The 27,762-nt window shown below is 46.6% G+C and overlaps 12 protein-coding genes across 12 annotated transcripts; 8 read left to right on the forward strand and 4 right to left on the reverse strand.

The window, feature by feature from the left end:
- Nucleotides 1–197: 197 nt before the first annotated feature.
- On the reverse strand, nucleotides 198–1,943 carry FMAN_05342 (uncharacterized protein; the record flags this gene model as incomplete). Its single annotated transcript, XM_041828011.1, has 1 exon — nucleotides 198–1,943. One exon carries the CDS (start codon nucleotides 1,941–1,943, stop codon nucleotides 198–200), a length of 1,746 nt encoding a protein of 581 aa, XP_041678916.1.
- A 679-nt stretch (nucleotides 1,944–2,622) lies between these two features.
- FMAN_05341 (uncharacterized protein) lies at nucleotides 2,623–3,227 on the forward strand (the record flags this gene model as incomplete). Its single annotated transcript, XM_041828012.1, has 2 exons — nucleotides 2,623–2,674; nucleotides 2,740–3,227. The coding sequence occupies 2 exons, from the start codon at nucleotides 2,623–2,625 to the stop codon at nucleotides 3,225–3,227; spliced, it is 540 nt and encodes a 179-aa protein (XP_041678917.1).
- A 613-nt stretch (nucleotides 3,228–3,840) lies between these two features.
- FMAN_05340 (uncharacterized protein) lies at nucleotides 3,841–4,595 on the forward strand (the record flags this gene model as incomplete). Its single annotated transcript, XM_041828013.1, has 2 exons — nucleotides 3,841–4,376; nucleotides 4,436–4,595. 2 exons carry the CDS (start codon nucleotides 3,841–3,843, stop codon nucleotides 4,593–4,595), a joined length of 696 nt encoding a protein of 231 aa, XP_041678918.1.
- A 468-nt stretch (nucleotides 4,596–5,063) lies between these two features.
- On the forward strand, nucleotides 5,064–6,427 carry FMAN_05339 (uncharacterized protein; the record flags this gene model as incomplete). Its single annotated transcript, XM_041828014.1, has 2 exons — nucleotides 5,064–6,282; nucleotides 6,339–6,427. 2 exons carry the CDS (start codon nucleotides 5,064–5,066, stop codon nucleotides 6,425–6,427), a joined length of 1,308 nt encoding a protein of 435 aa, XP_041678919.1.
- Nucleotides 6,428–6,507: 80 nt separating this feature from the next.
- On the reverse strand, nucleotides 6,508–7,671 carry FMAN_05338 (uncharacterized protein; the record flags this gene model as incomplete). Its single annotated transcript, XM_041828015.1, has 3 exons — nucleotides 6,508–7,102; nucleotides 7,151–7,459; nucleotides 7,517–7,671. The coding sequence occupies 3 exons, from the start codon at nucleotides 7,669–7,671 to the stop codon at nucleotides 6,508–6,510; spliced, it is 1,059 nt and encodes a 352-aa protein (XP_041678920.1).
- A 768-nt stretch (nucleotides 7,672–8,439) lies between these two features.
- FMAN_05337 (uncharacterized protein) lies at nucleotides 8,440–10,281 on the forward strand (the record flags this gene model as incomplete). The annotated part of the gene is made up of 1 exon (XM_041828016.1): nucleotides 8,440–10,281. One exon carries the CDS (start codon nucleotides 8,440–8,442, stop codon nucleotides 10,279–10,281), a length of 1,842 nt encoding a protein of 613 aa, XP_041678921.1.
- Nucleotides 10,282–13,642: 3,361 nt separating this feature from the next.
- Nucleotides 13,643–14,853, forward strand: FMAN_05336 (uncharacterized protein; the record flags this gene model as incomplete). Its single annotated transcript, XM_041828017.1, has 3 exons — nucleotides 13,643–13,931; nucleotides 13,983–14,388; nucleotides 14,439–14,853. 3 exons carry the CDS (start codon nucleotides 13,643–13,645, stop codon nucleotides 14,851–14,853), a joined length of 1,110 nt encoding a protein of 369 aa, XP_041678922.1.
- A 911-nt stretch (nucleotides 14,854–15,764) lies between these two features.
- FMAN_05335 (uncharacterized protein) lies at nucleotides 15,765–16,487 on the forward strand (the record flags this gene model as incomplete). The annotated part of the gene is made up of 2 exons (XM_041828018.1): nucleotides 15,765–15,837; nucleotides 15,886–16,487. 2 exons carry the CDS (start codon nucleotides 15,765–15,767, stop codon nucleotides 16,485–16,487), a joined length of 675 nt encoding a protein of 224 aa, XP_041678923.1.
- An 878-nt stretch (nucleotides 16,488–17,365) lies between these two features.
- FMAN_05334 (uncharacterized protein) lies at nucleotides 17,366–19,039 on the reverse strand (the record flags this gene model as incomplete). The annotated part of the gene is made up of 1 exon (XM_041828019.1): nucleotides 17,366–19,039. The coding sequence occupies one exon, from the start codon at nucleotides 19,037–19,039 to the stop codon at nucleotides 17,366–17,368; it is 1,674 nt and encodes a 557-aa protein (XP_041678924.1).
- A 1,844-nt stretch (nucleotides 19,040–20,883) lies between these two features.
- On the forward strand, nucleotides 20,884–22,752 carry FMAN_05333 (uncharacterized protein; the record flags this gene model as incomplete). The annotated part of the gene is made up of 1 exon (XM_041828021.1): nucleotides 20,884–22,752. The coding sequence occupies one exon, from the start codon at nucleotides 20,884–20,886 to the stop codon at nucleotides 22,750–22,752; it is 1,869 nt and encodes a 622-aa protein (XP_041678925.1).
- Nucleotides 22,753–23,805: 1,053 nt separating this feature from the next.
- Nucleotides 23,806–24,999, reverse strand: FMAN_05332 (uncharacterized protein; the record flags this gene model as incomplete). The annotated part of the gene is made up of 1 exon (XM_041828022.1): nucleotides 23,806–24,999. The coding sequence occupies one exon, from the start codon at nucleotides 24,997–24,999 to the stop codon at nucleotides 23,806–23,808; it is 1,194 nt and encodes a 397-aa protein (XP_041678926.1).
- Nucleotides 25,000–26,424: 1,425 nt separating this feature from the next.
- FMAN_05331 (uncharacterized protein) lies at nucleotides 26,425–27,590 on the forward strand (the record flags this gene model as incomplete). Its single annotated transcript, XM_041828023.1, has 3 exons — nucleotides 26,425–26,472; nucleotides 26,520–26,613; nucleotides 26,662–27,590. The coding sequence occupies 3 exons, from the start codon at nucleotides 26,425–26,427 to the stop codon at nucleotides 27,588–27,590; spliced, it is 1,071 nt and encodes a 356-aa protein (XP_041678927.1).
- Between the last annotated feature and the right edge of the window lie 172 nt (nucleotides 27,591–27,762).

Consider the following 27,762-nt stretch of genomic DNA (forward strand, 5'->3'; position numbering starts at 1 on the left):
AGCCGCTGTGACAAAAGAGAAACACAAGGAGACCAACAAGGGTCCAATCAAGTGACCCTTGTTGACTCTATAACCGCTAGAGTCGTAATAAAAGATATATAAGCACTTCATAGCCTTTTAGTATTTTAGTATTTTAAGTAAAACTAGAGCTTGGGAATTTATATTGTATAATAGATTAATTTCAGTATATACATTTATTATATAAGTAACAGTAACTCGCTCTGGGTCTGAAAACAAGACGCAAGATCTATATAATTAGTTACAAGCTGATTGCCACTCTGGGCACTACCACCTTTCTGCCACGTCCGCTCCATAATCCTGACTGCCTTATGAACATTGGGAAATAATGTAATGGGCTGGAGTGTGCCTAGAACGCCAAGAAGCAAACGCCTCTGTGGTGGATCAACAAGACAGCCCGCGACACACAAGGGCCAAACCATTGTGCGTATCAATGGAATAGGGATCTGTCCCTTCAATACCTGAACTATTTGGTCAACGTGATGTCTCAGTATGGCGTTGGCTGGCTGCCATCCGGATACAACTGTGATCAAATAGACCATAGTTGCATGAGCCCAGACTTGCGAAACCAGTCCAGTGTCATGGGCTGTGCCACGGGAATAGTAGGGTGTGCGAAGCTCTTCTAAACAGTCTCGTTCCCCTGACTGAGGGTTCGAGGTGAGTGAAGATGATGCCTGAAGTTGCTTGAGATTGGCGGTCAAGGATTCCATAATTGTGGAAGCGCGTCGGGCTAGTTCCAACCCATCCAAGTTTCCTGCTGCCTGGTCCTGCTGCTTTTTTGTATTCAGCGAGGCAACTTGACCAAGAAGTCTAAGAATGCAGCTCTTCACCCCAATGATGACCTCCAACTCAAGCGCGGGTTCATCCCCTCCAAGCAACTGTTGATGATACTGAAAAAGCTGGGGTTCTTGATACGAGGAAGCAGCTGCAATAATGTCATCAAATACCATGATTCCCACGGAGAAAACAAATGCCTCCTGCCTAGGGGCATTCAAGTCTTGGACAATAGCATTGAAGCCGGCCCTAGCAGAGGAATGGTGAAGACTGTCGACTGTGTTTGAGTATTTGTCTAGCAGTCGTGTGAAAAGAGTTAAAGCAGCGTTGAAATGAATTTTCCAATTGGAATTGGCCGTAGTGATCTCATACCGATGGTGTTGTACGATGCTGGTTAAAACCCGACAGGCGCAATGAGTGTGGCCGTCTAGACTGCCTACACTAAGAAGCATCTGTAAAGACTGAATCAAACTTTTGAAGGAGCTCTCAGCCTGAAGCAGCCTATCTACTTGCGTTCTTCCATTCTGAGGTGATCCAGGAGGCGTGGTAAGATCATAGTAGTAAGTGCTGTAACTCAGAACGATCTGTTGGAAAGCGGAGCTAGTCATCAATAGCTCAAGGATCCACGATCTACCGCCTCGACGACTTGAAGGTTGGTAAAAAGGATAGAGAAAACAGAACACATGATCGAGGTAGAATGTAGTGAGGATCGGATCCAAGTAAGGTGTATGGGCAGCCTGAGACTCGACCTGGGTGGATGAAAGACTTCCAACTGACCCACTCTCAGGGGATGGGAACCATTCTACAGTAGATATGGCCGAGTCTGCGGGATATGAGGGCGCGACAATATTATCTCCGAGACCACTGGTGGTATCCAGAGACCTGAAGTCGCTTACATCACTGGTCGACGTGGTCTTGTATTCCGCGCGGTTGATTTGTCGTGGGTTACTGCGCCTAGACCGAGTTTTGATCTCTAGCTTGATGTTATTCGTCATCTCATCTTGTTTCGCGCCACCGTCCATCCATGGGGGTTTTATTGGGTCGAAATGACAAGTGATGTTAAGTGCCGCGCAAACTTTACACACAGGGCGCAATTCGTCGCATTTTTTACGCCGAATACGGCAAGTCCAACAGCCGCTTGAGGTTCTCATGTTTGACGAAAACTCCCTGAAATCGTATTAATTTTGAGGGGAATTATGACGGTGGCGGAGGACTAGAATGAGAACTGGGAATATCCATTCTTTTTCCGCGCGGGAAATAGCACTCTAAAATACTCGGGAAATTGTGCTTATACAATTAGTAAGCTGACATTCCCGCGCGGGATAGTCTAGCGTTGTATCAAACTCGCGACAACCTGGTCTCAGTAGTGTAAGCGCGTATCCAGATAAGGCTTAGTGTAAGCATGTTGAATTAGGTATTAGGTTTCTTCTCATAAATAGAGGTGAAGAAAGGTCTTCAGGGTTAGCACTAGTTATTCGAGCCAAAAGAGTATATTAACCAGTCCAAACCCTTCCGTTGGTAATCGAAACGCACACAATCTTGACCGCAACAAGACATCAGTATACCATGAACATGCTGGGCTTCCGCTTTCTACCTAAAACGCCTGAAGTGGTTGAGATCCGCCGATTCTCAACAGATAAATATGCAAGCATTGCGCAAGCCTCTCAAATAATACTTTTTTTCTGTGTCCCGTTCTGCAGATTGATATTCCGAAGCTTAGCAAAACAAACAAATTTCTGGCATGATGCCCGATCGAAGAAACAGGATGGCAGAAGGTCTGTTTGCTTGAGGTTCGTACCAGGCTGGACCGAAGGGGAATTTCTTGTAGGCATGCTCTGGTTCATGTGGCTGTTATTTCTTTGTTTCACTCAGACTCACCCAGGTACGCTGAGCCAGTCTTTTGCAACATTTCAGGTCTACCAAGGCACTGCTAACGCACTATCACAGATGCCATCCACCTTATCAAAAGGTTCGGTCTAGTCGCAGCCTCTCAGCTGCCAATTCATATTCTTTTGTCGACAAAGAAGATTGTTCCGCCGCTAGGGTTTCTGATACAAACTTCGAACAGATGGAATATGACTATTCACAAAATAGGTGGAAGAATCATCACCGGTTTTTTTGGTCTTCACAGTTTGGGCTACACGACTGTTTTGGTACAAAACCAAGTATTTGGAAGCATGGCTCAGCAACCACAGATCGTGGCGGCTATTCTCAGCTCGATCACTTTCGCAATTATCGGTGTTACATCCTCCAGGCCTTTTCGATTAAGATGGTATTCGTTATTCCACAAAGTCCATTACGTTGGATACATCATTGCCTTACTTTTACTCTTCTTCCACAACAACCACATCAAAATGTATATGATAGAGAGTTTGGTTGCCCTTTGTGTCAAAAAGATAGCTGAAACAGCGACAACCGCGCCAAGCTCACCATAGTTATACCTCACGAGATGATACTGAGGCAATTGTTGCCTCAGCCTTTCTATGGCATCTTAACGGGACAGTGTGCTAATCGCCTCAATGTACACCACTTCCACATCACGCATAGCCTTGTAGATCATCTGGAAGACAGGAGTGTGCAGCAAATCGGAAGGAAAGCAAGTCGCGTTGATAAATAACGAAGGAGACATCTAGTGTACCATTTTAAGGGAATCTATATTTCAGAACTAGAGGCTTCCTACAGGCGGCTATAATGGGAATAGAGCTAATAGCTCTAGCAACCGAAACTAGATATCTCACTTCCAACATTTAGCAAACCCATGTTCTTTGCAGTCGAGGCTAATCATTCAGAGACGTACAGCCGCAGCTCTGACTATCAGATAGTCAGTGGGTAGTGGGGGTGTTGCTTTCCCGCGCGGCTTACGACATATGCACATCTCCCTGAGCAGTCATATTCATATTGATTACCAATGATCAAAGAAACACTTCATTGTGGGCGTGCTGAGATATCCTTCCTCATGTATAAAAGTCCATCACTTATCCTTTATCTGCTTGTTGCTATCTCAAATCTTTCCCATCTTCACAAATCACATAATCTGAACACTTCAACATGGCATCTACTCTTGTTGCACTTATCCTTGGAGCCGGCCCCAGAGTCGGAGCTGGAGTTGCTAGAGAATTCTCCAAAATCGGCTATAAGGTAGCTCTTGTGTCTAAGTCGGGTTCCGACAGCACAACAAGTGAAGGCTATCTGTCTCTCAAAGCAGACCTTGCCGATCTCAACACCGTTCCAGGAATTTTTCAAAGAGTTTATAATGAATGGAAGGCTTTTCCCAGTGTTGTTATCTGGAATGCCGGAGCACGGACGGTCCCTCCGGTAGATGACGATATGTTTTCTCTTGCACAAAAAAGCCTTATTCAAGACATCAACATCAATACCCTCGGTCCTTACGTCGCCGCACAACAAGCCGTCGACGGATGGAAAACTCTAGCTGAAGGGTCAAAGAAGACCTTCATCTACACCGGGAACAAGATGAACATCCAACCCCTATCTGTGCCAGCTACTGCCACTCTGGGCATGGGCAAGTCAGCATCTTCATACTGGATCAGTCTCGCCGACAATTTGTACCAGGGTAAGGGAGCTCGGTAAGTAAATCTGAAGATGTAAACACACTTGTAGATGAAAACTAATTTTTTTATGTCAGGTTCTTCTATGCTGATCAGCGCCAAGCTGACGGAAACATGGGCGGGATGGGACTCGACGGTGATGCACATGGGCAGTTTTTTGTGCAGCTGGCTCAGCAGGAGAAATATATCCCCTGGCTTGCTACCTTTGTTCCTGGGACCGGCTATGTGAAATTTTGAATTTCGGTGGAAGACCTTACAATATCGGTTTCGCTAGCATTGCTGACGAGGTCCGATTGGGAATTTTAACCAGCGCTGCCCGCTAGTCAAATGCTATCAAACAAATTACCAATATACAAATCAAATATGTCAGAATATGATATTGAATAAATGAATCCAATTTCTTGGATTTGAAATAACATTTGACATATTTAATACAATATGTAGTTGAGGGTCGAATCTGGCAAATTATCGAGCGTATGTTTGCGGCCTACCCGGAACCTAGATATTATGAACCGGAGTACATCAGCGGACATAACTCTCTCCTGTAAAAACTCTTTCTTGGCACGGACTGTTAATAGCTTAAAACACCTATCAGAGAAAAAGGACACGATAGGGTGGATTATATCAATAACGGATATATCTGTCGCTCTATCTCCATCACCGATAGTTTACAGCCCCCAATCTAGTCCGTACAGTCTTGAGACTATGCCTCGGCACTTTGCGCCAGGAGAGAGTTCAAAAGAGTCGAATGCTCTAGTAATGGAGTTCTTTCACACTCTTTCTCGCCAGGATTGTGAGTCTAGTTCCGATGAGCATTCTTCAGTCAACGGAAGTCCCATTCAGAGCAGATACTCATCGACACCTCTTACGGATGGATCTGGGACCGACATCTCTCCCAAAAGTGGGACAACTACCAGCAGTTCTTGTTTCGAGAGAAATCTCAAGCATTCTCTTCCGACAACAGATGGTTCGCCTCAAGACGGCGATGAGGATGCACCTTCGCGAAAGGAGTCCCGGCAAAACAAGGACCCATCCGGTCCAGAGGCAATAGCATCTCTTCAGGGTCGCAAACAGATGCCTTATCCCATGCAACGACCGCAAAAGTGCCAGGGTACTAATGCGACAATATTGGAGCTTCTAAAATCTCTTGAAGAGAGGCATCGCATCTTCATATGTAAAGATTGCTTTACACAGGTTCAAGTTCCCAAGGATGAAAGGAAACCCGAGAATGTAAGGAAGCGACATAAATCCGAAACCTGTGAGCCCCGATGTATCGGCACCACTTGTTCCGGAATTCCCAACGACGGAATAGCGCATCATCATCGAACTGAAAATTGTCCGACATGGCAATCACTCCCTAACGAAACCAGGTGGTCTTTCATCTGGAGTCTCATCAACCCAGGAGAGAACCCGCCCGACCCCGACTTCTACACCGGTGTTGGATATGCGCACAACACGACTCGGCGACCATGCAAGCAGCAGTCCAGAGCTAGAGATGCGGACATATGCGATGCTCTGATGCGGGATATAGAGGAGAGGGACAAAAAGCGAATATCTTTGGAAACCGAGTTAGAGGCTGCGAACGAGAGAAATGCCCAACTGGAAGAGAAACAGAAGAAGAAGATTGGCAGCTTGGAGAATATCATTGAGACCTTACTGGAGCACCTTGAAGAGAACAACGTCAAGGTTCCAAACTCCCTCCAAAAACGACTGCAAGAAGAGTATCCTGGTGTTTTCTGCGAACCGGCCGTCCAGCTGAAGTCAAGACGTTCGCAAGCACCCCCGACACCATCCTCAATGTTCAAAGACGGAACTGGGGTACCGAGACAGTCTCAACTGGATCAGCCGACCACTGCAATAGTTCAGCCTCCTCTGTTCTCAGCCGCCGGGCCTGGAGGTGGTTACTCTCAACCTTTCGACATTGGTAAGACGTTGCTAACATTGGCATGAATCACAACTGACATATTGCTCGTGAATCAGATTTCGGTGGGGATTTATTCATAAGCTTCGACTACACGGATGAAGTATTGGTCGACTCAAGTCAACAGCTACCAGGCGACATGGCATAGCCTAGAATGAAGAAGTCGGAGTTTTAGACAGTAGCTATAGAACTCTATATTCGCTGAATATATATATAGCTGAAGCTAGTCTATAAAAGCACCGCAATACCCATAGCAACAGCCATGATCGATATAGTATACTTAGATGAAAACTTGATAGCTCCACTTTTATAACCAATATTCGATGAATCATTCCCAAAACCCACTGTTCGCATCCAAGTAGGAGTCTTTTCTTCAAGACGGAGAGAATCCGAGTGATATGGGTCGATAACCCCAGACACGCGAATTTGTATGAAGCCATGAGCGCCAGGGTCGCTTGTTGTAGGTCCCTGCCAATTACTCACGTTAGGCTGCACATATGGAATCGCAGAGAACACAGCGTCCATTGTAAGGTTAGCTGTCTTGTCGTCGAACATGACGCTGATGTCGGGCCATCGAAAGTCATCCCAGTCCTCTGCTTGCCAAGATCGGAACTCCTCTATGTTAACTCTATAGTCACCACTAAGCTCGGTGGTGTTGCACACTGGCATGGTTAGATTTAGAGGTGATGAGTATGATTCGGGGATATTGCGTTGGAGTAGGGCGCTGATATTGTACGCTCCGGAACTGGTCTGGGTAGTGGTGAAGTTGAAGATGTCAGGGCCCTTTCCCTGACGGGGTCGCCAATATCCATCTGGGCTTGGACTGCATTAAAGTTAGATAGTTCAGACTGAGCGATAGTGGTTGAATTACCGGACAGAATAAAGAGGAAACTGAAGCCCTCCGGGTTGAGATGAATACGTAAAGTCGGCACCAAGAGAGGATACGTTAAATCCCGCCGAGGATTTTGGAATAAGCGTCAGCCAGAAGATAACAGAGTTGCTTCCAGCATTCCATTTGCCTTTCTCGATGATACTCAAAATGGCGTCGTATTTGACGGTTTGAGTCGAGTTCTTTAACTTTGAACACAGATTGTCCGTGTAGTTGGGGCCGAATATCGTCTCATTCCAGACGTCTCCAAAGATGGGTTTCAATTCGACTTCTGCGGTCGCGTTATAGTAGCTGTTGATAGACTTGATTAGTCAAATTATCATGGCTCTTCCCCGCCGCGAGACTCACGATCCGACCCATTGATAGAAGTCGCCGAGGCCTGTGACGTTGCGAGGACGGTAGTTAGTCGAGTTGTCATAATTTTCGTCATCTTTCGCAAGGCACAGAGTCAGCAGACAGAACAGGATAATCTGTAGCTGGACTATCCGATTACTGCCCAACATTTTTGCTCATATTATATGCACAGTATCTGTCGAGCTTGCGGAGATGCAGGAACAATGCGAGTTTTATCCATCAGCGCGCGAGTATCAGATGCGCCAATGTGGTACGGTTCATCTCGCTTAGCCTGTTCAGCCTGACTTTTGTACATCTCATTGGTGCCAAGCTGACATCAATCCACTTAACGGCGGCCATGGAGCCGGCTTGGCTGTCAGCAGACATAACCAAGAAGTCGACCATGTCATCTCAGGAGATGGGAGCCAAGGAGAGGCACGAAATGTTTATCCTAGATAATGAAGAGACTGGGTTAAGATAACCAAATTGGGATTGTTATTTTTCCGACACTTTATGTCGAGGTAAAATGTTATCTTGCGTTAAGAACTATTGTCAAATCTTGTATAATCATCAGCGACCTGGAGCTTTTTTTCAAGATCATCTATAGTCTGTCTATTTATATGAACATTAAGTGATAATAGTTTGAAAGAGAAATGACGCCACGTCTTGACATGTAGCGTTCTAAATAAAGTTTCCTTTCCCCTCCTCATCACAACACAAGACAAGGCGTCATACTCTACGCCCCAAAACACAACAAACTTAAAACAGAGTCCCCTCATCGTACAACTAGGTACTGCCACTCACCTTGATGAACACCCAAGTCAACAAGGTGCCTCAATGCACAAGCAGACATAACCTATATAGAAAGCAGCTTCGCCCAGGCCAACTTGTTCCACGCTGTCCAAACCTTCACTACTTCATTTCTGACATCTATCACCATGGAGTTCGACGACGACCGTGACATCGTCAGGCTAATGATGCACCTTCTTGAGCTGCCGGGCGTTGATAAATTCGGCAAAGAAAACATCCAGCCACGGTCCCTTCTTCTCGACACAGTCATGCAAGGCCGACCCAGGGCATCCAGCTGCGAACCTGTCCAATTACCTGCCGAGATCCTTGCTGATATCGTCGATCTTCTAAGCGACGACAAGACGTCGCTGGGGTCCCTTGCGCTAGTCAATAGTGATTGTCGGCAGCTTGCGCGCTGCTGTCAATTCGCCGAGGTCAACTTCGACTACAGCCTCCAAGCAAGGCAGCTTGCTTCTCAGCTTGCACAAGACAACTCTTCCCAGCCTATCAGACCTAGTATTGGTGCTTGTATTCGCAAGGTTACGTTTGCTTCGCATCCACACCATGTTGCACATACTCATCGAGAGCTTTATGAGGCATTCGATGGCCAAGACTCTGAATCATTCACCGATAAACAACGGTATATTCTCTATCACCAGGCGGGTGCGGAGTATGTCGCCGCACGAGCAGTTGCAGTCGAGGCTATCTCATCATTGCCGAACCTCGAAAGTCTTAGCTGGAAGGATCAGTATTCTCTAGACAGGGATTTCTTCAAAAAGATAACGCGGTGCTCAGCACAGCACATCGACCTGGACAGGCTGGTGATCGATGATGCCTGGTCTTTGACGCCGCCTCTGACACCTTCGGTCTGGCCGCTCAGGTCGCTGAAACTTCACGTTAGTATGGCACGAGACAAATGGAGGGAGATTCGAGAGAAATGCGAAGAGACTGGCACGCATCACATGACGAGCTTCTTCTCAACCCTATTCCGCCTCTGCTCACAGACCCTCGAGTCTCTGACTTGGATGTATTTGAACGATACAAGACAAAAAGGCGTCCCTGTCTCTATCGGAGACATAGCCGTGTCGTTTCCTCGCCTGCGATACTTGAGGATCAACTTTGTGGAGCTCGACAGCGTTGGTATCTCATCTCTTCTCAAATCGCCTCTCAGGTCGCTTGATTTAGACCACATGGTATTACAAAATCCCTCAGTCTTTGATTGCGAGCCTTTACGAGATCTTGAGGACTTTGTTGTTTCTTTTGCGCCGCGGAACATCTCAGCTTGTAGGCGCATCGCAAAGTTCATCTCGCAGCACACGTGGTTGCGTAGACTGTATCTCCACGAGGCATCAGCGGCCATGGAAGGAGTTCCGTATCTCGATGATTTTGTTATGCCCATACTCAACAGCTGCGACTTTGGTAGCCTCAGATCATTACATCTAACCTGGGGAGAACCTCAGATTTCAACAAAGTCCCTAAGAATCATCGGAAGGCTTGTTTCTCTGGAGCAGCTGAGTCTCAGCGCCGGAAAAAGTTACGGACCGCAACACTACTGGCTTGTAGATCATGACAAGCTGCGCCGTCGGCTCAGGAGGCTCCAAAGACTCACCAAGCTGGCGATAGTTCAGGACACGTATCCTGCTCCCATACCTCAGCTCCCTGATGAGTTGTACTACGAGTTTCGAGTACCGGGACCCAGGTCGAGGGATGATGTGTTAGCGAGGCCAGAGCTTGATGTGGACGAAGACGCTACGGGGCGGTTTGATGTGGAGACCTTATGGGAGAGGATGCATCGTAACCGGATGCTTAATCAGGCTGAGAAGTATGCTGCCATCTTTCCAAAGCTCGAGTGGATGTTTTGTGGGCAGAGACCGATGGGGTTCATACAGGCAGCTGAGGGGCAGTGTGAGCTTCGAAAAGCAATACCGTTGACCAAAGGGAGGGATCAGTGTCGTACCTATCTAGGAGAAACGTTCAGAGGTTCTGACTAGATGGCTAGTGGCCTTACAGTAACTTAGATTGATACGAGTGATAAACTAGCTGGTCTCTGCAAGACTTTTCCAGGACATTCTTGGCAGTGTTGCCAATATTTGATGTTAAATAAGTTGTTTGCAAAGTAAAAGTCTGCCATCATGAGATTCCCGCTAGCAGCATAGAAATAAATCTTGCAGCTACCCTAGGAGGAGCGTGCTCGTTTGCTAAAAAAGACAATAACAACAAACTTTTCAGCAGCACCTGCGATTTTACTAATGCGATGTAATTGTTTGCAGACAAGTACAGATTTATCTAGTATTGAAAGAACATGATGTTGGTGACAGAGCGGAGATTGCAGATTTATGGTTGGTATTGAGTGGGTAGCTAGAACATGGGCTGGGTTGAGATACTGCACATTGAAGATAAGCGATAAGATAAGATAAGGACTAATCTTGGATCAACCGTGCCAGCAGTTATGAAAAGAATTGAAAGACGTCAATCATTTTCGGCTCCAAGTCCTGAACTATTTGCATTAATGTCAAGGTGCAACTGGAAATTCTTCGATTGAGATTGCGAACCGGCATACTGGGTCACCTAAGCAATCCCATGCTCATACTACACTTATCTCAGATAAGCACCAGGAATCTTCTCGGGGCGACATCTCCCGATACAACCTAACACAAGAATACGATATCTCGAACCCTGAATCTCCCATCAATCAAACACATGGGGATTTCGAAATCACAGACCCACGGCAACAATCTCACAGAATCCACAGCAACAAGATCCTTCGACAATTTCGACCTATGATTTGCTACCAAAGGATCCAATCGTTAGCGCGTGCTATACGCCGAGGCTAGAACCCTGCTCTGGACCAGGTAGACGGTTCGAGCAGTCGTACCGAAATCTTGGTACCTGAGGAGTCGATCAGTGGATTGAGGGATCCATGCCGAAGATTCTGGGCCGCGAGATCTACTATGAAAAGAGGGGAGGCCTATCTCTAGACTATATACTGTATGTCACTGTTCCTCGGAGGTAGACAGTTCTAGTTGGGTCGGGGCATTAGTTCCGCGACTATCTAACAGCGTATTAGGTTAGTATCTGCAAACAGTCATCTCAGACTACAAAGATACCCAATGTCAAGCTTGCGAAGTCACATGCTGATCAAGACCGCCCATCTCCCGACGATTCGCGATGTAACACCAACAGGCCTCACCTCGGTCGCTGATCACCCTCCGGTAACACACGTTCCCGAGCGTCGGGTCCCAAGATGCACAAAGTAAAAGTCCGGGGCACCACGGAAGTCAAAGCGCAACAAGGGTCTTCCTGCGAGATTTACTTGCTCGGGGGGCGAAAAAAGAGTCGTCGAGACTAGCGGAGTTTGCGTCTCCCCGGTGGAAACTAATGTACCTAGACCTTAGTGCAAACTCTGTTAATGAGAAGCGCCACGAGAATGGAATGTCTGCCACGTTTTTGTCTCAAGGGAGAAGGTCGTGAAGCCAGCCCTACCCAAGGAGAGTAGAATAACGGTTATAATTGTTTGTGCCACGTTTTTGTGACAGTTTGTTTCGGGGGACGTTTTGTGTGTTTTGCAGGCTGAGTGGCAGGGAATTTTATCAGCCACTGACTGCCACTAGACTACCGGGGTTAGAGTCTATCGGCATGGACGAGTCATGAGGGATCCATTCTCATCGCGCCGCAAGATTAGAATGAGGGCAACTCAACACCAAGAGCGCCACTCTGTACGATGAATAATGTCGTTTTCTCGGCATCAATTCTTGTGTCGACGGCATCTGACTCGATGGTGCTGAATTCACGTGGGCATTGCGTCCACGTCGACTGATTTGCGCTCCAAAATGCTGAACAGAACCGGATTGCCTGAGGAAGAAACTGTAAGGATCTTCCGTAGAGAGCACCCTCAAGGTACACAGGATCGCATTGAAGCACACAGTCTCTTCATCTTATCAACAGCATCAAAAGCTTCAAGTCATACTCTTGATCAACCCTCACAGCTTTGACTCGATGATCTCTGTAGATGCCGCGATTCTTCGGATCGTGTCAAGTTCACCGTTCTCACTACCCGGCATCCTCGGCATTTCCTCCGCCGACATTCAAAACGATACTATGCCTAACAATGCTTCATCCAGTTAGAACATCAATCTCACCAAAATCACAGGGGGGGGCCGCTGCACTGTTGACTCGTGCTGAAAAAACAAGGCAAGCAGGTACAATTACTAAACAAAATGCTAGGTATCAAGGCGCCAGCGTGTTAGCGTCGTCTCATAAAATTATAGCGTTCAGATACAAACAGTCCGTGAGTAAAAAGTATGTTCTATTCCGAGAATGAGTGTAATTAATTCGTCTTGTGCTTTGATCCCTTTGGAATGCTTGGCTGGATCAACCGTTGGGCGAACAGACGGTGTGAGATCTACGACGGGCCATCGCGAGCATCTTGATCATAAATGACTGAAAATAATACCAAGGCACTAAAATAAGGGGCTGTAGAGGAAAAAAAAAAGGGATCCACGATTTGCCGTGATCTGCAGCAGTGAGTTGGAGTAAGCTTAGCGGGGAACCCAATGACTCGGTCAATTTTGCACCGACGAGGGTCAGGGGATTGGAGCCCAATGCGATAAAGCAAGGAGGCGGCCGATTTGCGAATATCTGAGCAAGGATTTGGGCCTGAAACTGTGGTGATTTGCTTTTTGGATGACGCTTAGACTGCATTGAAGCGAGAGATTCTTCCATCATCTGGGGTACAGCGATGTCTCACTGATACCCTCACGATGCAAAGACACTACGTCTTATTGCTCATGCAAACACTCTTGGCACGCGATGTTTCCAACGAAGCCATTTTAGCATTCATCTTGTATTCCCACGATTCAGGGGCCATCCATGAAATATACTTTCTTAGCTGTTTGTCCATCTCATCTGGTCTCCCAGTCTAGCTCCCCAGCCTAGTCTCGGGGCGACAGAAATACGAGACACCTTCTCAACCACTCACAGCACACTGCAATGAAGCCAGATTTGCTCTTGCTTTTATTTTGTCTCCCCGCCGGCATCTAGTTAGTCTGGTCCGTACTCTTGCGCCGTTAGGTCCCAACGCAAGCCACTTGAGCCTCCAATGGTGATCGGCAGTACCTCTGGCTAGAGAACTAAAAACAGGGGCTTTTGGTAGCTAGTCAGTTTACTACCGGGACTACTGCATTTGCTGCAGATTCTGCAAGCCTGTTTCTTAAATCCAAGCAAGGAGCCTGTTCACTTTCCTTTTTTCCACATTCCTTTTTCAGCTGTTGCATTATCCGTTTACAGCAGCTGCATATCATTGTTTCTTTTTTCCTCTATTCTTCTCGACAGTAAGGCAAGACTGACGTCAATATGACAGGAAGAGGCTTCCTCGTCCCTGACAACTATGTCGACGACCTTCCCAATGAGACCGACATGAACATCGCCTCCATCGCCTGGGGTTTGTCGCTGGGCATCACGCTCTTCAACATGGCAAAGGCGATCCGGCAGACCAGATCTGCGTGGAACCGAAGGAAGAGGATTACCAGTTACATTGCGTTGGTTTGGGCGGAGATCATCTCGAGTTTCATCCTGGGTGTAATGTGTTGGTTCTATCTTCGGGGTTACATCGAGCCGAGCATGCAGTTCTTCTTCTTCATCAGTGAGAACACCCGATATTGAGGAGACGGGAGTTTGTGCTAACGGGTCGTAGTTGTCTGGTGGTCAACACAGGTCCAGTGTCTTATCCAAATCATCATCAACCGAGTCTCGCTATTGATGGTTGTTCGATCCAACGGTACCAAGCTGAAATGGCTCTGCTTCCTTATTCTATTCGCCGTCAACATCAGCGTGTTCTGCATCTGGGTCCCCGCTCGACTACAGATTAGCGAGTCTTATATCCACTTGAACAACATCTGGGATCGTTGCGAGAAGGTGATTTTCGCTATCATGGATGCTCTTCTTAACTTCTACTTCATCTATGTCGTCAAGCAGCGACTTGTTGCCAACGGTCTGCAGAAGTACACTCGTCTTTATCAGATGAACATGTTCTTGTGTGGTATTTCCATTGCTTTGGATGTGCTGCTTATTGGAATGATGTCCCTGCCCAACGGCTTTGTGTAAGTCCGATCACCAGCCGAGTGTGTCTACATATACTGACTCTCCCCAGTTACATTCAATTCCATCCCCTCGTCTACCTACTCAAGCTTCACATCGAGATGAACATGGCCGATCTTATCGGCAAGGTCGTTCGCGCCGGCAACAACGACCAGCGTGGCGGCCACGACTACTCCTCACGATCACGAACGACCGGAACATCGCGACCTCACGGCACGCGATTCGGTCAAACTCTTGCCAGCGCCCATCACCGAACACACATTGAGCTCGGCGAGGAGGACGAGTATGAGCTCAAGGAGCGTGAGAAGATTGAGGGTATCAAGAAGACCGTCGTCACGCAGATTGTGCATCAGGGTCAACAGCAGGATGACGATAGTGAATCTACTGCTGAGGAACATAACGATCGTGCTGTTAGCGAGGCTAGCTCGACTAAGCATTTGCACCAGAGGAATTATAGCGGTGCGTAGAAGTGATGTGGCATGTAGAGGATTATACACGAAAGGGAAATACCCAATAGAATATTTATATAGATTTTTTTAATGTGTAATGAATGGCCAAAGGCTTATTGATCTTCAAATCTGCCCAATATTGATTTCTCCGATGCCTCAATATCGTGTAGTTGATGATTGATTGTGAAGTTGATATTATTTAATCTATGACTCTCCATGAAGATAGCAGTCAATGGACATCAGTGGAGGTCTACAGCGAATGACCTCTCCCGGATCTCTCCGACCCCGCCGAAGTAACCGTAGCGTCGGCGAAAGATCCAAGCCACATTCAACCCAACAATCAATCAATCCAGCTAATCTAGTCAAGACGTTGCAGGATTCTAGGCAACCAGACTCAAAACTCCTTAGATAAAACAGGGTCTACCCTCCATCATGACTCTCGCCGCGCGTCCCGTGATTTTAGCACTGAACTAACAGATCTAAGCTATCTTCTCCCCGGTCCAATGGTTTCAGTAGTGCAAAGCCTCATTGAGCTTGAGTGCTTATTGGCCAGGTTTACGATGTACGCTGGATACGCTACGATACGCTTGCTTACATACGCTGGAGTATGTGATTGGTCAGTTGGGATTATTTGTCATTTGAGTTGAGTGCTGAAGTGTCGTAGAGGAAGGTATCGCCAACTGAGGCTATGCTGAGGGCATTGTCGCATACGCAGATTTCCGCAAGATGGCATAATATCGTACTTGTAGACGCGATGTAGAAATCGAGATGTTTCCTATAAAGGCTCGAGATAGCATCATTTTCAATAAACAATCACTATATCTCACCACTAGCTCTCAAGACACTGCGACTCGAACCATTCCATCTCTGACTACTACACGAGAACATTCCATACCTTCATCCAACCAAAACACTCACTAAACAACAAAATGGGCCTTTTCAAGACTGCCGATCTTCGTGAGGAATGCGAAAAGAGCGCTCGTATCCTCAAGAGCTTCGTCGGTACGTACCAACTTCTCTTACTCATCTTCACCATCTAACCAACAACAGATAAGAGCAAAATCCCCTCAAACGTCATCCGCAACGCCAAAGGCCTTGCCATCTTTACCGGCTTCCGCGCAGGAATGTACTTCGCCGGCGCAGGCGGCTCTGGCATTGTAATCGCCCGTCTCCCCGACGGATCATGGTCATCCCCCTCTGTTTTCTCCGTCCGCAGCGGTAGTGTCGGCCTCGTGTACGGTATAGACGTCTACGACTGTATCTGTGTCCTCAACACCCAAGAAGCAGTTGACGCTTATAAAAAGTCCGAGGTCAACCTTGGAGGCGCAGTTGCTCTTGCAGCTGGACCACTTGGAGGAAACGTCAACTTGGGAGAGGTGAAGCCTGTGTGGACATATACCAAGTCCCGTGGTATTTATGGTGGTTTGACTGTTGATGGGACGGTTATCAAGGAGAAGCGAGATGTGAACTCCGAGTTTTATGGAGCGGAGTTTTCGTCGGCGCAGATTCTGGAGGGTAAGGTTAACGGGGGTTGGTCGCCGAGAATTGTTGAGTTGCTGGAGGTTGTTAAGACGGCAGAGGGCAAGACCGCCGATAAGAGTGTTTTGCAGAGGATCAGCACTGAGCCCACTCCTGGTGACTTAATGGAGTAGATTACGGGAGATGTTTTAGTGGCTTTCGGATCGGAACTTTTGGCGATAGACATGTAGAATTATTAACTTTGCATATAGTTAATAATTCTAAATATCTATAATAAACTATAAATTACTCAAACAGACTGTTTATTAACAGAGAGTGAATACCTTAAGGTTATAACTACCTTTAATCTATATATATATATATAACTACCCTTAATATTAATAGCTATAAGTTAAAATATATATAAAAAAAGATAGAGAGATAGATTATAGATATCTAAAATATAATTTAATACTTAAAATAAGTATTAATAAGTTAAAATTCTTAAGCTTTTAGTATCTTACTTTTAAATTTCTCTTTATTCTAAAAAAAGAATTTAACTATCTGTTATTAAATAGCTAATTTTTAAATTAATAATACATTTTAAAAATTAAATAGTAAATATAATTATTAAAAATAAGTTATTATAGTAATTTTATAAGGTCTTTAGATTACTAAGATGGAAATTTAATAAGCAGTCAATCTGTTTACTGAAACCTTCTCTTTTAGAAGCCCTATAGCTGTTAATATACCTTTCAGGCATTCTATATACTCTGAATCTAACTCTTTCTCTTAAGACTTGTATGGTGCCCTTAATATTGACCTCTACATACATCCTGACACTATACCTTTCCACCACTTCGTTTGAAAGATATCCGTATTCGCTTAAGGCAAGATACGTTTGATCGGAAGTCCCCATCTTAGTTAATTGCAAAAACTCCAACCAAATCCTCAATGCGATAACCCTTCTGGTCGTGATGATTGAAATGCCCTACCACTAGCCATATAATAGTATGAAAGGCTAAATATTTGAGGACTAGTAGAGAGCTGGCTCAAGAAGAAACGTGACCTACTAGTCCTCTATTCTCAGTATCTCATCGTCTTGCGTAGGGTCCACCACGTTTATCCAATCTTCCGCACCTTCGAGATAGACCGTCTCAAAAAGATTCTTCAAAATGTCACCGTGTGGCTCGATATTTAGCCAATTGTCTCCATCGCTTGACGACGGCAAGTCTCTTGTAGTGAAATTGAGATATGGCATTTCAGCCTGTTGATCCTGTGATCCAAGGGGCATCGAAAGGCCACACATTCTCTTCACTGAGCCGAGACCCTCAGATAAAGCACATGCCACTCCTGAATTAGAAGATGACAATGTAGTATCGTGAGGGGCAATATTGGTCTGAATGCCTAGAGACGGACCGTGAGTAAGCCCTAGTTTCGTATCAACTTTGAGCTTTTCCAAAGTACTTTCGGCATTGTTAGAACGCTCTTTTGAGTTCCCTTCCAAAGCCTTTTGTTCGAATCGAGTTTCTACTCGAGCCAGGAGTTCCAATACCACCGGACGTAGCTGATCAGCACAATCCTCTGGCATATCCTTAGTTTTCTGCACATTGGAAATGATATGCTGTCCCTCTTCTGCCCAAATACCCCTAATTATTCCTGTAATCTCTTTGAAAACGCCTTCATGATACGGATTCTGGCCATTATCGATATCGCCGAACAAGATCTTCCATATCTTGTCCCATTGACCCCTCGGTGACAAACCCCTCTCGAAACGGACCTTGATGGCATTATGTGTAGTGGGTGAGACGTCGTCAGTGTTTTCTGAAAGGTCCATTGAGCAATCCTGTTGCACAACATGTTCTTGGAATGGCTTTAGCGCTGAAAATCCCTTCAAACACTTCGGGCAAAAGTAATTCGCCATATGACGCCTCTTTAAGTGCTGCTTGACATCTGATATGCGAGGCATTTTGAGGCTGATACAGTCAAAATAACGTTCTGGATGCCTTCTGTAAAAGGGGCAGGCAAATGACTCGACGCATTTGTTGACGTCGTTGCTTTCTTCATCCCGACCACAGTCCTCATCAGCTTCAGCTGTCTTTTCCGATGTCCTAGTAGCGCGACTCTTCTTCTGAGGTGCTCTATTATCCCGAGCGGGCCTCTTCGAAGGATTTGATGCATTCTTGCTATCTGCAGGAGGCGATTTTTGTTTCATCAGCCCATCAAACGATTGCACCCGACATTCGGTAAATGGGAACAGAGAAGGACTTTTTGGTGTTTCTAAAAACATGTCCAAGTTCGACATGTCGGAGAACGCTTGAGCCCGCAGGGAAAGCATGCTGTCCACTGAAGAGACCCGATGTAGATCGCCACAATGCACTCGAGAACACAGAAGTTCGGAATTAGAAATATCTGTCTTACCCGCCCAGGAAGACTCTTCATGTCGTGGGGCAACCATTAGCCTTCTTGTATTGCAAAAAGTACGTCGATATATCTTACTTGATAGCTTTGACTGTAATGAAGTGTCAGACATGGGTCCTTGAGCTTGCGAACTCCATGCCAATGGTATCGTTGATCGCCTTCGGGGCTGTCGATATACGGACAAGGAAGCCATTGAATTCCCATTCCAGCTCGAGCCTTTATTGCTAACCAGTGGAGTAGCCCCATTGCCAACATTAGAATACCCATCGGAGAAGATATTTGGCACCGTAGGCTCAAAACTTCCAGCTTTGCGTTCAAGATTCATTTGCTGGTACTTAATAGATTCACTGCGTTCTAGTATGTGTATAAACGAAAAGCTTGAGTATCACAATGCCTCAGCGTAGATAGAAGGTGCGATGTTTTCGAAGATCAATGAAAATGGAAGTCGAAAACGAGGCAACAGGATGGGTTGAAAATGGAAGAATCAAAGTCACAAGACCGGCGAGACTGCCTTGCTAGGCCCTAAATTCATATGTATACACGGAGGGGTGTACGACATCAAGTAAGACACAGTGTGCAGATAGCTGAGACCTTAACCCTTTAGAGGGCCCAAAACCTGTAGGCAAACGTATGATAAGAGCCACTAAGACCCCAGTAACTTTATTGACCTTCTTAGATGCTCCTTGACAGATGTTAGTCCTAAAAGACATAGCTAAAGAGATAAGTCAAGCAAATATAGCCACGGCGTAGAGCCTAACATGTCCAACAATCAAAATATGAGAACAGGAACCTGGCTTTTTGTTACATGAGAACACCAATACGTAATTCTAATATACTGCAATGAATACATTGTAAAACAGAGGATATTATGACAACTTTAATTAAATACAAATCCCGATGTACCGAAATATGTCCCTTAAGTTTCGACTTAGTTGGCTTCTGCTTGGATGGTGTAGGACTTTGTGGCTGTGTTGTGCTACGGCCCGTCAGCAATCTGCCCTGAAGGTCAAGACTTGGGTCCAACAGTCAATCTTGCACACGGTCATTGTATGGTTGGCTCGTGTTAAATTGGTTTGAAAAGCTGCAGGGACAATAGTTTTAGCATACAGTCTTTGAATTACGGATAATAAACCAACCTCTTTGAAGTGTCAGTTGAAACGGACATTGTGATATAGGTGGCGGTGTAGATAGATACCAAGTTGTATTAGTTACTGCGTTGCGGGGCCTTGAAAGCGGAATATATAATACGCTTGAAGCTCCATCTCTCACTAATGCGTCTATCGCATCCTCACAATTGTGGCTAGCCACAGTACTGTTCATGGCCGTGGAATGGCAGTTCGCACAATGGAGCAAAGTCGATAAACAGCACAGCGATACTGGACTTGACTGAACTGCGCCATTGCGAATCAGGGCAGACGCCCAGAGGTTTGACTGAAACAAAGACTGTAAGTGGCGGCATACAGAGCTGCTGATTGGTCTTTGCAGGGGGAACTCAGCGAATGAGGTTGATAGGGATGGGACTAGACACCTGCAGGGCGTCTCAAGCTTCCACAAATGTGTAGAAGGTCTACGCATTTGTGTAGGAGAAACGTCTAACAGAATGGTCCCTCTGAAGTCCAACCATGGATCTCATGTTCTCGCCGTTGCTTCAATGCTGATGTCCGGTATCTGTTTGTGAGGTTATTGCTGAGGTATCAACACGTGCACCATAATAGCACTCTTTTTTTTTTTTTTTTTTTTTTTTTGCAAACCTCCTAAATCTTCAAAATGCTAGTGATCAGCTTGATTATCGCTTCCGCATCAAGTCAGGGGAATGTCTGTAAACTGTTGTGTGGCTCCCACACAACCCGCCCAGGCGAACTGCGCGAACATGTAATGCAGAGCCTGACCTACTATGTAAGCGATGAAAAACAGCCTTGTCGCAACTACTCAATTGTGTAGGAGGCAGATAATTGCCTTGTTTAAGAACTCGAAAGCCGCTTTTCGTGTTGAGGTGTTTTCCTTCTAGAGCTCCAGGAGCCATTCGATTCGTTTTGTTAACAACCCTTGGGCCCCCATTCAGTCAACATACGCATTTTATCTTCTCTTTGTTTTGAGTTTCACACACATAAAGTATATTGAACTTTCAAGTCACTTTCATTCTCCTTAAAACCAATCGCTCATTGTATCATGGACACCACATTTTATGCAAAGTTCCGCCGCCACAAACCCTCCCGACGGGACTCCCTTGCATCTGCGGCCTCGCACAGAAGGTTACCCAAATGGCTGTTGCACTTCTTGAAGAAAAAGTTCCCGCATGACTCGGAGACTCCTCTAGACTCAAAAAGAAGCTCCTCAACTCCATCGCACAGCAGTGACAGCTCTGGTGATGACGTGGTGGTTTACAGCGACACCGGCTACCCTAGGATTGACGGGGATCACCAAGTGGCGACAATCGACTCTGAACCAGCTATTTTGAGGTTCCTGGACCGAATTACACAGAGGATCAAATTGGAGTTGGACCTAGACAACAATGATGGCCACAAAACCCATGGATCTGGTCAGAAACGCCATGCAGACAACCCCAATCAAGGAAGCCATGAGGAGAAGAAACAGAAACAAGGTCAAGGACCCCAAAATACTGGGGGTGGAGGCGGAGGTGGAGGCGGGAAGAAAAACGGCGGGGGAAATGGTGGAAAGCAACCCCCGGCGGACGGCCACAGGTACCCTGTCCCGCCCCCGCACAGTGGCCCCCAGAAAAAGCTCCCTTTCGCATGTCCCTTCCACAAGTTCGATCCGGTCCGCTACGATTGCTGTGGTAGTGTCCGGCCGAAACGCCCCTGCGATGTCTCCCAACACATTAAGCGATGCCATTCTCTGAGGGACGTCAAGCAGAAGACTGCTAACACCGAACACGCGAACAACGCTGAATCTGCAGACAACAATGAACTCGCAGGCAATGCTGAAGCCGAGGAAGAAGTTTCTTTCTACTGCCCAAAATGTCGCATGGAATTTTTTGGCACTGCCGCTGAGGCCAATCTCCAACAGCATTTGCCATGTCAAACACCTCAGCCAGCGACGATTGAACAGACCGGGATGCTGCTGCCTGCAGAGTTTGCTCAACTTATTGCTGCACGGAACAAGGCGTCTGGCGACATTCCTAAGTGGTACGCTATGTGGAAAGCTTGCTTGCCAAACCAACCTGTCCCGAAATCACCATATTTTGCTCTTCCTGGTCAAGAGGCAGTGGTTGAGACATTGGCTGTTCTACCTGAGGTTGAAGTTGAGACACTTGCTCCTCGCTCGCAGGCGGGAGAAATCATCCGCCGAGCTCTCAATGATTGCCTTTCCCACTTCTTTCTCGCTGAAGACGAGATCGATGTGATCGTCAACCAGGCCTTGAATGGACTTTACCCTGGGTCTTCCGGGGCCGAACCACAGACAAGCACAGATACCCGTTTGGAGGTCCAACAGAGGCAGATGCCCCGACGGCAAATGTTCCAGCATCAGATATCACAACAGCCACTTAATGATGCTGTCACTTCCACTGTCTTTGGCCCATCTGCCTTTCCCGCCGCTCCCCAAGCCTATCCACCATCGCATCAACTGTACCAAAATCCTTCTGACCCTGCACCCTTTGCCCCCACTCCTCGAGTCGTTCCAAAAGCAAACGCCCAGATACAGAAGCCTTACTATGGTGCTCCTTTCGCTGATGCTACAGTCCTCGCTCTGCCTCCTCAGCATAGCCCTCAAATGTCACCTCCGGCGGCGGATATTGAAACAGGCCCTCCTGTGCCTTTTCGCTCAGCGCCTGGACCTGTAGCATCAGAGACCTTGCCAGCGTCTCAAGCCATGAACAACTCTTCCCTTTATGACGTCAATGACGACATCTTCGATGGCACTGGGTTTCCTGTGCCCAACCAGAATGGTGCTAATGTGTCTAGATTCCCTTCTCTTGAAGGCAATGGTTTCCCCATGAATAATGGCATTGACTATAATGGCCTCCCGTGGTGGAGCAATAATGGTTATCAAGACCCTAATTGGAGTAATGGTTTATGACTTAGTCATGTAATGGTTTAATGATTAATTGGCAACTCATAGCAGATGCCTCACGAGTTGATGGTCGCATGGGAAAATGATATTGGGGAGTTTTGACGGGTAGAACGGTCTACTTTTACTTTAGAGTTCCAGCGTGGGATAGATTTGTGTTTGAAGTTTCGATTGAACTTTGGTTTAGTTCTCTTGAGAATACACGTCTTATTAACTAAAACAGTATACTATTGAAGGCCAACCTTCATGAATATGGTTATTGGAAATGCCTTTCAGCTTTGCATCTCTATTCATAGGATGAGTGCCGCCATTGGTCAGTCAGACTTCATTCGACCATTGATGCCCTTTGACCCACAGGGTCCTTCCTCTTCAATTTGCCAAATTGATGCTATTCCCAACTTACCTTTGGGAGCCTTGGGCGACGGATTGGGCTTCCCTTCCCCTAAAGGCTAGACGGTTTCTTTGCTTTATTATCGTAATTGTCCTTATCTGGTCTTCATAAGATCGGTCAAGGCAACCCACTTCAAGAATTCTATATCATTTAAACTTTTAGCATCTTGCACAATGCCTTCCAATGAATTCTTCCAATCTCCATCCAATCAACACACAAGATTACTTCACTGGCAACCAAGCTTATTTATTGCGTTATGTAAGGAAGTCATCTAGGCCCTCTACTCATTGCTAAAAGCAGAAGACCAAAGATTCTTCTCAATCTTAAACCACAAGACATCCACAACAGCCTTCGCAATGCGCGGCGGAGGAACGACGGCTGCTTTTCCGCTGCCTTTGATGACAGAACTGTTAGAAAAAGGGTCTTGTACAAGTTCCATCCAACTCAACAGTTAGATGGCAGTAAGTTGCTTGAGCAGCTCGGCTGATCCAAATCTGGGATAGGAAGAGGCTGGGAAGGTGGAAAACAACACCATAGGAATATCCTGTTGACGAGTCTCAAGAGTTCACGATGCATGGTGAATTTCAAGAAGGCATGCTGATATATTTTCAGGCTTGCTGCGAAACAAGTAGCCTGATATGAGCCTCCTTGATAGAGCTCTCTATGTCGAACTACTCTTTATCCAGACAGACAAGATCATCTTCCTCTTGGACCATCTCCCCCAGTAAATCCTCGAGTGCTAGCTCGTACAAGACACGCTGAACGCTCTTGCCCTGGTCATCTGTCAACTCCTCGTGCTCAAGACAATCAGAGACACATTGAGACCCATGTAACGCCCAGAAGTCCCGCATCATGGAGATACTCAATCCCAATCCTCGATCCAGATACGGAGAGGGTGGGTTCTTTGATCCAGGGAAAATAACAGACCAAATACGATACCAACATCTCCTTTCACCAAATTGCCAAGAGTCTCCTCGTATTAACTTTGACTTCTGGCTCTCATTGAGACCATATAAGGGACCTACATCGCGCTTCTGGCACGTTTCGCTTAATACGTGGTTATCGCGTTCAATAAGCGTGTTGAATGTCTTGTAGCAGATTAAGCAGTGAATCGGGCGTGAATGGCATCGAAAAAGGTGTTCTTTTAGATCCCTAATAGATTGTAGATCATCTATAAGCAGACACTTTTGATATTTGTCTGGCGCGTAGATCTGAAAGGGGCAGGCAAGATGAAAAAATGATTTAATGCGAGCGGGTTGAGAAACCACTACTAGCTCCTCATCGCTGATGTCATCTTCATCTTCTGTTTGCGTATAAACTGACCGCCCAGATGACTTTTTGCACCTTTTTCGAGGGGGCAGTCTATCCTCTCGCGGTTCAATGTATTTTGTTTCTACTCTCCACTCCTCAAAGAGCTCGAGTGCTTGTGTCTTTATCTTGTGTCTCTGATCCTCAGGCACAGCAGTCAGGAACTGGCTCTGTTCCCAAAGATCGATGCTTTCACCTTCAGACTGATCGCTTGAAGATGGTGTTTCATATTTGGCCCCATATTTTGGGGACAGGGGAGGTGTGGCACAGCCGTGTAGTGGTGCACTGGGTGGATAGCCGACATAAGATCGGCATTGGTTAGCCCTGGTCCGTTTGACGCCTCTGGTGGCTCCAGAAGGCGTTGAGGGGCCATTTAGAGGCTGTGAATTCAGGATTTCCGGTAACTTGCTGACGCTTGACTGCGCCATCACATTATTGGTCTGGTTTTGAGAGGTGGGCTTTGGTTGCCGAATTGGCATTGATAAAGGGCAGCAACCGCAAAGAAACATTTTGAAGAAGGCCTTGAGCCGCCTCATAATAACAGCAAGATTTGACATATTCATGGTCGACGCATGAACTAATCAATTCTCCAGGCGGGTTTATAACTGAGCAGGTATTTTCCAGCGAGCCTTCTTTCGGAATCAAGACACAGCACAACTGTGTGCACACAAATAGGTTGCACAGGCTAGATAGGCATAGGACAACCAGCCAATGATAGAGGATTGACTGGCACGGGACTAAGCGGGTAGTGGAGCCACTTTCACAACAGCCAATCAAAAACATGCCCTTTCCACAGATGTGGAAGGGGTTGAAATAAGTTGCGTCAACCCTAGGACCAAGGCGGACTTGGCAAAGCAGGCTGTGCAATTGTGAGCGTATAGGGATCTGACTGACGTGGGCCTAGCTTTATTAATGGTCATAGTGAATGCCACAACTGCGAAGCTGAACTGAAGTCCAATCACCTGGTTGACAAAAGGACAAACGTGTTTTGCTCAGATGATCCGAAATATGCCGTATTTGGCCAAATCAGCCGCAAGAGAGAATGCGCTACATTGCCAAGCATTTGAGGACGCCACAGCTTGACATTAGGAATTTTAATTTTTTTTTTCACATGCCTGCCAATAACCATACGGATTCCGGGATGATTCCGGGATGCGCCATTTCACGATAGGCAGAGAAACCTAAAGGGGCATGATAAAATTAGATAATTATCTTGATGGCTTTTACTACCTATTAAAAACTGCAAAAACAGGCTCTCGTAACCTGTTCCATGACTTAAGGCAGCTGTGCAGTGCTAGGAATTTACAATTCTATTTAAATAGTTAATGTATTACTTTTAAACTGACTTTTATAAAAGTGTTACTTTTAATCAGTAAACCTTATAGCTAATACTTATATTATAGACCTCATGCAGGCATTATGCAAGTAGAAATCTCCTCAGAATTAGCGAAACAACGTTCATGTTGTGTAAATTAATGCATCCATGGAACCATAAGATCCCACGAGCTTTCACGATATCCATTCTTCGCCGCGCTCCCCCAGAAGTTCCTACACGGCGACCGCCGCATCGCCGCACGACTTATCAATCTGCGGGCCGCACCACGCCGCAGCGGCATCTGCCCTCTGAAAATGTGGACTATCAGACGATTACGCCGCCACGGACACTTTCGGTAAAGCCTCTCCGGCAATTCTCCATGGGTGGTAGATCTTGGTGCTTTGATTCTATTGGTTGAGGGGTGGGTGTTGTATGTGAAACGATATACATCATGGTGCAGATATCATGAAGCTCGTGCAGATACGGGAGACCTCGTTGACTCGGACTGTAACGCTGATGAGATAAACAGTCAGTGCTTTGTATACATGTACTGATTAACTGTGGTATAAATATGATGGTGTCGCGCTCAAGTTGGTTCTCACTCATCACCTCACAGAACTTCATTGCAAACACCAATCTCAACAACAACAACCACAAAAACTTCATCATGGCTATCACCAAGTACAAGGCCGCTGCTGTCACCTCCGAGCCTGGAGTAAGTCCCAACACTCCAACACCTTGAACTTCACTAACAATATCCAGTGGTTCGATCTTGAGGGCGGTGTTCGCAAGACCATCGATTTCATCAACGAGGCTGGCCAAGCTGGATGCAAGCTCGTCGCCTTCCCCGAAGTTTGTATGTTTTCCCTCCCTATCCCCTCAGCCTCATTGCTGACATTTCCAGGGATCCCTGGATATCCCTACTGGATGTGGAAGGTCACCTACCTCCAATCCCTCCCCATGCTGAAGCGCTACCGCGAGAACTCCATGGCCGTCGACTCCGAAGAGATGCGCCGCATCCGTCGCGCAGCTCGCGATAACCAAATCTACGTCTCTCTCGGCTTCTCTGAGATCGACCACGCAACTCTCTACCTCGCCCAAGTTCTCATTGGCCCTGATGGCTCCGTCGTCAACCACCGTCGCAAGATCAAGCCCACCCACGTTGAGAAGCTCGTCTACGGAGACGGCTCCGGCGACACCTTTATTTCCGTCAGCGAGACTGACATCGGTCGTGTTGGACAGCTAAACTGCTGGGAAAACATGAACCCCTTCCTCAAGTCTCTCAACGTCTCTGCTGGTGAGCAGGTCCACATCGCTGCTTGGCCTGTCTACCCTGGAAAGGAGCGCCAGGTTGCTCCCGATCCCGCAACCAACTACGCTGATCCCGCTTCTGACTTGGTCACTCCCGAGTACGCCATTGAGACGGGTACTTGGACTCTCGCACCTTTCCAGCGGCTGTCTATTGAGGGTCTCAAGATCAACACTCCCGAGGGTGTTGAGCCAGAGACTGATCCCTCTGTTTACAACGGCCATGCTCGTATTTACCGCCCTGACGGTAGCTTGGTCGTCAAGCCTGAGAAGGACTTCGATGGCCTCCTCTTTGTTGACATTGACCTGAATGAGACTCACCTCACCAAGGTTCTCGCTGACTTTGCTGGTCACTACATGCGCCCTGACCTGATCCGCCTTCTGGTTGATACTCGTCGCAAGGAGCTCATCACCGAGGCTGACGCTAATGGCTCTATTGCTACTTATACCACTCGTCAGCGCCTTGGTCTTGACAAGCCTCTTGACGACAAGAAGGGTGAGCAGGAGACTCCCGAGATTGTCTAAAGTGGAAATGAGCTGAAGACAGATGTTTCAGTTAAAACAAACTCTCATGGTGATGGTCGGATGTAAGATAGATGTGTTGGACATAAATTGAAAATCTGGATTATGGTTGATATTATCACGACGATTATGCCTGCCTGGTCCTGTGAATGAAGTAAGGCGTATACAAGAGCGA

Source organism: Fusarium mangiferae (genome assembly GCF_900044065.1).
Source record: "Fusarium mangiferae strain MRC7560 genome assembly, contig: FMAN_scaffold002, whole genome shotgun sequence".
In the NCBI taxonomy this organism is placed as follows: domain Eukaryota; kingdom Fungi; phylum Ascomycota; class Sordariomycetes; order Hypocreales; family Nectriaceae; genus Fusarium; species Fusarium mangiferae.